The following is an 11,327-nucleotide window of genomic DNA, read 5'->3' as shown; positions in this document are numbered from 1 at the left end:
CACGAGAGTCCTCTTCTGCAGTTTAATTTTTTTTCTGAACCCGGGATTTTGCAGATCAGGGAGATTTTCATGCTAATTAAAACCATGACGAAATAAATAAATTCGGACTTTTTTTTTTGCTTGCGGCTAACATTTTTACAATTCCTGTTAAATGCTGCATGCTCGTCAGATTCAATCACCAGAGGGCCAGAATTCCTCACTCTTTCAGGCTCCGCTGCCTCTTGCCCCCACTTTTGCTGAAATGTGAATCTGAGTCACGCCATTACTTCGTTCAGACGGTGGGGGCGGGCGGGGAGATTAACATATTGTCTGGCATTCGTTCAGAGGGAAAAGGTTGTTTTTAAGTGAGTTTTAACGTCGTGCAGCCTTCGTTTCCCCTCTCCTTCTCCTTGGATCTTAGCTCTTCCCCCCACCCCGACGCGCCCCACGCGATGAATGGGGAACTGTTCGGTCTCTTTGTCTGGAAGATGCAAACAGACTTGGGATGCTGAGCAGAGGAGGGGTGGGGGAAGATTACCTCATCCTACGCGTCCGGAGCCAATCGCTGTTCTCCTCCCCTGCCTTCTCCTGGCAGATTGGGAGGTCTCGACCAACCGCAAAAAGCCTTCGCCCGTCCCCATGGTGACGGGATTGTATATAGGCAGCTGCGTTATACTATGTGCTACAGGTTCTCTTACATCGACCTCCTAAGAGTCGCGCTGTAAGAAAGCACCCGCCTTTCTCCGGTTCGAGTTCCCGAAGCTCGGCGACAAAGCAGCAACTATGGTAAGTGCCAGCGCCAGCCAATGTGGTCGCGCCGGGTCTCCAAAGAGAGGAAGGAGGGAAAATCGCCGCAAAGCGCATTGATGACCCCGGTGGCCCCTCCCTTACGCCTTAGACGGATCTCCCGTTGCTCCTTTCTCTCTGCTCGATCTTTCTCTGCCTCCGACAGGCGTTCTCCCTGCGCCTCTATGGCGGGTCTTTGTTTTCCTGATCAATTAAGCCGCACATACCTTGGAGCCTTTGGAGAGCTGTAGAAATGCAGGAAAAAGCTCTCCTCCTCCTTGCTTCCCAACCCCCGAAGGATGATCTTCTCCCCTAAATGGCGGCAGGAGCCCACCTGCTAAGACTGGCACAATGGCTTCTAGATTGGTGGTGAAAGACGCGGATGGCTCTCTGTCCGCCTCGTTCCCGTTAATTTCACCTCCACCGCCAAGCCTTTTCTGCTGCGGGGGGGAGAGCCTTCCAAAGGCTGCGCTTTAAACCGGACGCGAGGGCTGACGGGGATGGGTGGGCAGCTGTTTGTCCTTCAGGCTGCTCTCCTGCTAGGAAAAGAAATCTCCTTGAGTAGTTCTTATTTCCAGCTCAAGGTGTCTAAGACGGGTCTGTCGGCGCTTTTAAAATAGAAAGCTTGCTTAAAAACATACGTGATGGCTTAATCCCCTTTAAAAGTGTTTTCTTGCATTCTTTAACATAAATCGGCTTGAAACAATTGAAGCCAGTAGGGGGACGTAATTCAAAATGCTGTCACTGATTACATTATTGCTTCATTCATCAGTCAGGAGGAAGGACGTTACCAAATTGGGAGATGGGAACGTTTAGAGGTGAATGTTGGACCTCACCCTGAGAAAGCCTTATGTCTGAATGGGAGGGTGGGTGTCGCGGACTGCAGTTCTACCCACCTTTATCTGGAATTAAGTGCCATTGAATTCAAAGGGATTGCGCAGGAGGAAATTATAGCCACTTCAGGAGATTTCAGTGCTGCCATTTGCTCTGAGAAGAGAGGGGGTCATCTTGGCTGAAGAAGCCACACCCTTTCATTGCTCTAAGGGAGCATTGTTACAGGAATCCGCAGCACTCAGGAGAGAAGGACTGTCACAGAGCAGAAAAAGTAGATCCCTCCCCTTAGAGCAGATATGCCCTGCAGCAGATTGGTCTGTCAGTGAATAGAAGGCAGAAGGTGCTGGCTGACAGAGCAGACAAAAGAGTGGCTTCTCTGGCAGATGTGACCAGAATAATTATCGGGAGACAAAGCTTCAGGGTAGCTGCAGTGGTTCCTGTTTTCAACAAGTGCTCTCCAATGGCTGAACTTCCTTTTATGGGTGTTCTTGACCAGTATATTTTTAATTGTCTGTGCAACATTCCTAATATATTAGGAATTAAGATTTCTCTTTCTGTAAAACTCTATGTTGGCTATTTGGTGGGGGTGGGACTGGCTGATGCACAGTCTTGCCCATACTATGCACCATATGCATACTTGTTTAGAGTTTGATTCGGGAGCTTTATTTTCTGATCCAGCCACCCCATTGATTTAGTTCATTCCCAAGCTTATTCTCAGCTGAGGTCAGAGGAAGGAAAATTGGCAAAACTGTTCGATGAGATCATGCAGAAATGACTCCAGCTGTGTTAATCCATGGCAGTGCACATGCCCCTGCTGTCATTGTGGACATTACCAGAAAAATCATGCTAGCTTTATGTTCCTGTTGAACAGCATATACCGAATGTTCTTGGCCAGGGCGTGGCATTCCTTGGTATTCTCTCTGGTTGAGCTCAGCCCTCTCGTAAGATATCCCTTAGAACAATAGGCATGTATAATGAGAAAATAACTGGGGCTGAGCACATTCAAATGAGAAGATGAAGAAGAAGAAGAAAAGGATTAAATACAAACCTAAAATTTCAAAGGATTTCAGTTTTCAGAATATCTGCCCTTTGCTATTTCTTGAAAGATTGGGCATTTATGACTTATACTTTACCTCCAATTCTCCCTGGGCACAAACACAAGGAAATGTGCACAGTGGCTTTCCTGAACATTCCTAGTATTCAATGAACATTAGGCTGGGTGTGACATTTTAGCACCTTCTCAAGGGTATGCTAGTGCGAAACTAATTACATTGCTTATTTTATTGTTAAATTGAGGGATTTGATAGGTTTTCCCACTTTTTTTTTAACCTCCTAGTTCCCATGTGAGACTGGTATGTTTTTAAGCAGGAACCAACAGCTGTGGTGATGGTTGTTTTTAATTTTGCTTGACACGTTTTTCACTTAGTGAGCATCCACACACAGTGTGGGTGCTTAAATCCTTATTTCCATATCCCACCAACTCACCACCTGCATAACTCATTACAAATGTAATGTTCTGTTCTGTTAAACAGGGCTGCAGAAATAATATACCAACATTAAACCTGTTTAATAAAATGTGTTTATACAATTTCTTCACCTGTAGCGTGAGTGCATCTCCATCCACGTTGGCCAAGCCGGTGTCCAGATTGGCAATGCCTGCTGGGAACTCTACTGCCTTGAACATGGTATCCAGCCAGATGGGCAGATGCCCAGTGACAAGACCATTGGGGGAGGAGATGACTCTTTCAACACATTCTTCAGTGAGACTGGAGCTGGCAAGCACGTTCCCAGGGCTGTGTTTGTGGATTTGGAGCCAACTGTGATTGGTGAGTATAAACTTCAAATTGCCCAGCAGACTATGATTCCAAAACTTTTCCCATACAATAAGAAAAGGTTAATGTTGCATAGTGAGGGTTTCTTTTATTATGATACAAATATTGCTAACATCTAACACAGTAACCGCCAATGATGCCAAAGGTTTAATGTATTTCACAAGAGAAAATCTGAGAGAAATAACTCCTAGGTAGGTATTTGGATTGTGTCTTCTGGTAGAAAAGTAACTGTTCTGACTCTCCATAGATGAAGTACGCACTGGAACCTACCGCCAGCTCTTCCACCCTGAGCAATTGATCACTGGCAAAGAAGATGCTGCTAACAACTATGCCAGGGGGCATTACACCATTGGCAAAGAGATTATTGACTTGGTCCTTGACAGGATTCGAAAACTGGTAACTATTTTGCCTGAAGGATGATCCATCAAGAATAGAAAACAAGCAACAATGAGTTCTGTAATTTTGATGAGTATCATCACAAACTATTATGGCCAAGAAAAATACTTACTTTGGTCAGCTGCAATATGCTTCCTATATAATAATAATTATAGATATATGCTTTAGACTTTTTGTAACATTTATGATTTGAAAATATTAAGATAACCTAACTTAACAAGCTGATTGATAGATAACTCTAAAAAAGTGAATACAAGAAAAAGACTTTAATTTTATTTATATTCTTCAGATGATTATTAATGGAATTATATTTCTTAACATTTGTTTGTTCTAACAGGCTGACCAGTGCACAGGTCTCCAGGGTTTTCTGGTCTTCCACAGCTTTGGTGGTGGCACTGGCTCCGGTTTTACTTCCTTGCTGATGGAGCGCCTGTCTGTTGACTATGGCAAGAAGTCCAAGCTGGAGTTCTCCATCTACCCGGCTCCCCAAGTATCCACAGCTGTCGTGGAGCCCTACAATTCCATCCTGACCACCCACACCACCCTGGAGCACTCCGACTGTGCCTTCATGGTAGACAACGAAGCCATCTATGACATTTGCCGACGGAACCTTGACATCGAGCGCCCCACCTACACCAATTTGAACAGGTTGATAGGCCAGATTGTGTCCTCCATCACAGCTTCCCTGCGATTTGATGGTGCCCTGAATGTAGATCTGACAGAATTCCAGACCAACCTGGTGCCCTATCCCCGAATCCACTTCCCTCTGGCTACCTATGCCCCAGTCATCTCTGCTGAGAAAGCCTACCATGAGCAGCTTTCTGTAGCAGAGATCACTAATGCTTGCTTTGAGCCAGCTAATCAGATGGTGAAATGTGACCCTCGTCACGGTAAATACATGGCCTGCTGCCTGTTATACCGTGGTGATGTTGTTCCCAAAGATGTCAATGCTGCTATTGCTACCATCAAGACCAAACGTACCATCCAGTTTGTGGACTGGTGCCCCACTGGTTTCAAGGTTGGTATCAACTACCAGCCCCCTACCGTGGTCCCCGGAGGCGACCTGGCCAAAGTGCAGCGTGCTGTCTGCATGCTGAGCAACACCACTGCCATTGCTGAGGCCTGGGCCCGCCTGGACCATAAGTTTGACCTGATGTATGCCAAGCGTGCCTTTGTCCACTGGTACGTCGGGGAAGGGATGGAAGAAGGGGAGTTCTCAGAGGCTCGGGAGGATATGGCTGCTCTGGAGAAGGATTATGAAGAAGTGGGTGTGGATTCTGTAGAAGGAGAGGGTGAAGAGGAAGGAGAGGAATACTAAAGCAAAATGTCACAATGGTGCTGCTCATACAGGGAATATTAAGCTATTTAACAACATTCAAGTTTTGGTCTGATCAGTTAATTTGTGTATATTCAGATACCATTGTTATCCCTACAATGACTGATCTGTGCTTTAAAACATGAAATGTTACACGCCCAAACCATCCAGTAACGTTATGGGTTTGTGAATAAAAGGCATTCCCTGTCCTAGAGATGAGTGTCTTGTGTCTTTATTTTAAATAAAACCTTACATATTCCTGGGCTTTGGTAGGGTGCTGGCATAGCTGTCGTATTTTTACGTTGTTCCACAAAAAGCACTCTACTACTGGTACAACAATGGAACAGATTAATGTGCTCAGCCTGGAAGGGGTGATGCCTGCCTTCCAAAATAAGTTGATAAACATAACATGACAAATATGTCCCAATGTGTCTGGAAACTTAGCCTGTTATTTAAGGGCTGTGACAAACACAGGGTGAACCAACTAGATTGGAAAGCTAGAAAATCCTGGAAGAAGGCAACAGCAAACCACTTCCATATTGTTGACAAGTACAGATATACATGGATATGTAGTTGAGCTCAGCTCAAAATATTCTATAGCTTAGCTGGCCAGAATGATAGGCCTTCCTGCCACAATTTGAGCAAATTATATCCTCCACGACCCCCTAAAAACATTTTCAAAAAAGACTTAAAATAAAAAGACAATAACCTCTGCCCCACCCTCTTTAATATCAGATTGATTAATATAGGATCATTTTTTTCTGGACAGGAAGAATTGTACAGCATTTGTATGAGATACCAGCTTTTATACATTGGATTTCAAGATAAAACTTAAAGGTAGCAAAAAACAAAGATAAATTTATCTTCTCTTAGCAATAGATGGTAACAGAAAACAAATTTACTAGTTTTTGTTTTAAATTACTGAGACTGCAGTCTTGTATTCATTTACTTGAGAACAAGTTCCTCTGAATTTATTAGGGTTTTCTTCTGAGTGCGTGTATAGTATTGTGCTGTAACTCGGTAAAACCCCAATAATGTTGTTCTTCAGTCTCAGACATAGGAGTAACTAATTTACATAAATATTTTATGAAATAATAAAGAAAAAGAGGTAAGGGGATGGGTGGAAAATGAGGTACCCTGTACTGAGAAAGGCCAGGCTCCAGTACTGTATGCTCTGAGGATAAAACCATGTTTGAAATGAAAATGCCCAAGAGATATACTATATGTTTTAACATATACTCTATATTATTTAATAATACTACAGCTGTATAGCAATGGAAGCCCAATAAATGTATATTAGTAGCCCAGGAAAAGTCAAAAGCTTTGGGGCAGAAATATTTTCCTAGGTTGCTGCATCAGAAGAGAGGAGGTATTAGCTTTATAGGTACTGAAATCTGTGGATGCAATACTAGTGTTAGGAAAGGTGGGCTCCCCCTTTGCCCATTTCTGTATTCAGCATAAGTGAGCTGTCCCAAAGAATGGCAGACTGGCCAGGATTTCCACCAGGACTACCAAACGATGCCAGGGCCCCCCTCTGTTGACAGAGGCTGCTATCACAGCTGCCAACCAAGAGCATCTGGAGGGTGTTGGCAACAAGATGCGAGGGTTCTGTGGCTTTCAGAATTGGGCAATAAAAATTCTTATAGTGTCATTAATATAGAGGTGCTGAACAGCTGGCCACTGGGGGGGGTATGCTTATGCCTTTGTCAAATTAAACTCTTTTCCTGCTTATTTAGCAGTGCAGAGGTGTGTTCATTGCAGTGTTTGCTCATGTGTATCTGGAGATTCATCTACTCACTGACTGCAAGTGCTGTGGATACTGGATTGGGCATATGTGCTGATTGGTTAGCATCCACAGCTACTATTAATTTTGTCTTTATTTTTTCTTTGTTCTTTTTTTCCCCTTTCATCCTAAGGAATCTTACTAAAAAGTTAGTTTTAGATCTCAGTTAAAGGTCTGCTACTCTCATGTGATCCCAGAATGGATGAAGGCAAATGATATTATCTAGGAAGCTGCCATTAACTTATTAAATTCAATTATTTAGGTTATCTGTATCTAATGTATAAAGAGTGATGCACCTGTATGTGTGGAAGACTTGTGTCAGATACATTTTCCCCATAATTCTAGGAATATGACAGGACTTCATTTATTAATCTCTAAATTGTTCCTATTCTCATTTGAATTACATATTTTGGTGTTGCACTCATTCATTTATATAAAATCATAATGGATATACCAGGGTTCTTCAAATATTTTTGGGCTGAGGACTGCATTTGATCATGTTCCAAATTACTTGGGGACAGAACAAAGCACTATGCTGGCCCAGGCAAAAACTAATTTTGGTTTAATGGTATTAAAATGCAATTAAATACATATACAGATATACAGATGATATACAGATATACATTACTCCCATGTATTTAATAATTTTCCCTTTCTGACTTTTGGAAGGGCTTTGGAAATTTTTCTAAAGCCTGAAAACAAATTGACAATAGTATGACGACAGAATTATCATGCTACATATGTATTTTCCTGTCCTTTTAATTTTTTAAATTATTTGCACAAAGAGAAAGGAAATTTTTACATGAATTTTCATTATTCAAGAACTATTGAATCTTACATACATAATAAACCTTTATATTATGCTGTGCCATTTAGACTGACTTCAACAACTGAATTGAGTTTGGCAACTTCACAGACATATCCATGTAGTTTTCTTGGTCTTGCAATGCCCCTTCCCGCCCCTTCCCTTCTTTCATCCTAGTCTAGCCAACAGTCTTGGTAGTTTTGGGTGGTTTCTCATCCACGTTCTAGGCATCCCAACCTCCAAAGGCTTTTGAGCTCAGCCAAGATGGTAATTTTACCTTATTTTAAAATAGGGAAAAGCATATGGAACATAAACTTATAAAGTAAGTAGGCATAGACCAGATTTCTAAATATTTCCAATTGAGGTTCCTGTCAACATTGTTCACATATGAAAAGACAAATATGGATGTCCTCCTCCACTGATGTTCTACCTAAACTGATTTTGCATTGTTTAAGCTGTGCCTGAAAAACCTACAGCTACGCTGGCTCCCCCTTGACAAATTTCACTAGTGCTTTTATGTGCTATTTAGAGGCTAGTAAAGAGGAAAATATGAGAATTGTCTACTAAGGATGTAGCCACATATCTCTGAAAACTCACAAACCAACATACAGCTCTTCAGGTTATATATATATATATATCATATTCACAAATAGCCTGTTTAAAGAAATACTTTCTGTATAGCTCAAGGCATAACATGCCCAACTTCAGAGAATATTCAAGGCTCTCTTGTTTATTTGCTATTAAAGTAACAGCCTGGAGTCATGTTATGTTGGACTTGTTAATCCAAGAAGAGCCATGGCCTGGTCCCTACTCATCTACAATTTAATGGGAGAGTTTCAGCCAATCATCTTCCCTCAGTTCAATTTACCTCACAGGATTGCTATGGGAAAAAAATGAGGGGAAACTCGTAAGTGAAGCCATTAGTGGGCAGCTAGGACTACTGAATGGAGCAGAGCTTAACACAGCAAAAAGATGCACACAGAGAAGAATATTATCTAAAATAGCATTAATGAGCATGTTAGAGAAATATAGGTTATTGATCTTACACACTTAGCCCACCCAAGCCTAAAGAATTACACACTTAGACAAAGTAGGTTCAAAAGTAAGCAAAAAGAAAGGTCTTACTCACTTATTTGGTCCAGTCGCCTCCATTCAGAAAAATGATCCTTGTTCTTCTTTCTGTTCCCTAAACTGAATTAACCATTAGCCCTCATTGCTGCTAAAGGCTGCATGCAGAAAGGGGGAACCTCCTGATTCTAGGCCCATTGCATGGCCCAAGATGGAAGGAGCAGGAGCCACATGCTGCCTTCCCAGATGGTGGAAGGAGGAGGAAGGAGCTGAATAAATGTGGGAGGGACAACAAACAGCTTCCTCCAGAAGCACATAGAGACTTGCATCCTAAAACGAACTCATCCACATGCTAATGAGGCATGCTGATTTGCTGGGACCTCCAACACTAAGGAGAATATCTAGAACTCTTAAGAGAAAAAACGTAATATAAATGCAATAATAGCATGAAGTGTCAATAAATATATTACTTTCCCTCCCCTTTGATTGTTTCCTTCATTTTCAGAATCCCACAGATAATTGTATAGAGCACCATCATTTGTTAAAAGCCCTCCTAGGTAAAATTGTGCATGCAACATATACATATACAGTACATATGAGATATAAAGTTTTAATATACCTTTTGAAACAGTCTATGGCTCCAGTGATTAAATTCTTTTTCAAAAGACTTTTGCTTATTTAAAGATAATGGAAAAGACTGCAGCCTGTATTTCTGCACTGTCAGATTTTCTTTATGGCAAAAGTTTAAAAAAGCAAAGGTTTAGCAAAGACTTAGCGGGACGCGGTGGCGCTGCGGGTTAAACCGCTGAGCTGTCGATCGGAAGGTCGGCGGTTCGAAACCGCGCGGCGGGGTGAGCTCCCGTTGCTCGTCCCAGCTCCTGCACACCAAGCAGTTCGAAAACATGCAAATGTGAGTAGATCAATTGGTACCGCTTCGGCGGGAAGGTAACGGCGTTCCGAGTCGTCATGCTGGCCACATGACCCGGAAGTGTCTATGACAACGCCGGCTCCAAGGCTTTGAAACGGAGATGAGCACCGCCCCCTAGAGTCGGACACGACTGGACTTTACGTCAAGGGAAACCTTTACCTTTACCTTTAGCAAAGACTAATAACAACAACAGGAAAATAATTCAAATGTTTAGTGAACAAGTGCTGTAAATATAGGTTCAGCAATATTGGAAATGGCAGACATAATTTCTCCAAAGTCCTTAATGTGTTTTTGTGAAAATTAAACTGATACAAGACAGGAAATCTCCAATTCATATCCTGTAATAATCTACTAAATGGTTTTATGCAAGTTGCAGACTACAACCACTGACAACTGCAGCAGCAGCAATTTCATCAAAATGGCAAATTGTATATGCTTTAAATACCTGTGTGTGATATCACAACACAAAGGGAGTAGAGTTTGCATCCTAATGTCACAAGACACATTTTGTCATTTGTTCCCACATGCCCCCCTGCAGACATCTGCAACACAATTCCTTCATCTGCAATATGGAGACTCTATTAATACCTGATTCATGCATCATACTAAACTGTTATGTAATTATGTTTATTAGATAAACCACAGTTGGTTAGGTTAATACATTGTGGGTTGTCATTGTGGGGACAAAGATGTGCCACCAGATCTATTCCAAATCTTTATAGTTTTTCTGCTCTTCAGCCAACAAGAGTTTTTGTATGACTGTGATTCTTACTGTTTTGTGGGGAACTCTGTCTACTTAACCATTTTGCATACTGTATGAGATACCTCTAGGGATTACCAGCTGTGGTCACTCACTGCCAGCAGTGCCTTTCCGGAGCAGAACTTCCTGGTTTGAGATAACTGGGAGCTGGGGTGAACCTGGTAAGAATTCTGACAATTTCCCCTCCTATCGCCATGTGAGAGGATGACCAGTGAACATGTGTTAAAAATAAACCCCACTGGCAGATTGGTAACATGGACAATGAGCCCAGACTTAAGCAAGAGACAGTTATCTTAATGCGCTTGTGTGACCTTCCACCCCACAATCTTCCTCTGCCCCACCAACCTGTCAACTGAAGTATTTTGCAGCACAGGTCTACCAATTTTCTAAAAGACCATGTTCAGAAATACCCTGAGTGACCAGCAGCCTGTAATTTGGGCATCTTGAAAAGTGGCTAAAGCCTCTGTTCCAGACAACCACCAGCATGGGAAAATTGGTTCTCAGATGGTTAAAATTAAACAGTATCATTACCAAAATAAGGAACAGATGGAAACTTTATTTCCTGCTCAAAACAGAATCACTTCTAGCTGTTAATGTGAAGTGGGGGTTGAGCCAAGAAATGTGAACATGATTATGAACAGAACTTGCTTTTGATACTCAGCAGCTCCTAGAATTTTTTCCTGATGGCTTATTAGCTTTTCTACATTATTTATCTGAAATTCCTGGATTCTTGTGTGCCTGTTTTAAGTGGATCCAGCCCAACCTCACACTAGTCCAAATCTGTCCTGCTATACTTTTAAGGAGAGTAATTGGCGGTGGCTTTCCCAGTAGGCAGTTGATG

General features: G+C 42.2%; 1 protein-coding gene across 1 annotated transcript; it reads left to right on the top strand.

Annotated features, from left to right (window-relative positions):
• Positions 1–614: 614 nt before the first annotated feature.
• On the top strand, positions 615–5,356 carry TUBA1A (tubulin alpha 1a). Its single transcript, XM_063293538.1, has 4 exons — positions 615–765; positions 3,203–3,425; positions 3,679–3,827; positions 4,165–5,356. Exons 1-4 carry the CDS (start codon positions 763–765, stop codon positions 5,143–5,145), a joined length of 1,356 nt encoding a protein of 451 aa, XP_063149608.1. The 5' UTR covers positions 615–762; the 3' UTR covers positions 5,146–5,356.
• The last annotated feature ends 5,971 nt before the right edge of the window (positions 5,357–11,327 follow it).

The sequence above is a fragment of the Candoia aspera genome, chromosome 2 (genome assembly GCF_035149785.1).
Source record: "Candoia aspera isolate rCanAsp1 chromosome 2, rCanAsp1.hap2, whole genome shotgun sequence".
NCBI lineage: Eukaryota > Metazoa > Chordata > Lepidosauria > Squamata > Boidae > Candoia > Candoia aspera.
This window is presented reverse-complemented; position numbering and strand designations above follow the sequence as displayed.

Coding starts and splice junctions, on each gene's coding strand:
- TUBA1A (XM_063293538.1), top strand. Junction 3,426..3,678: donor TTTGGAGCCAACTGTGATTG/GTGAGTATAAAC, acceptor GACTCTCCATAG/ATGAAGTACGCACTGGAACC. Junction 3,828..4,164: donor TTGACAGGATTCGAAAACTG/GTAACTATTTTG, acceptor TTGTTCTAACAG/GCTGACCAGTGCACAGGTCT.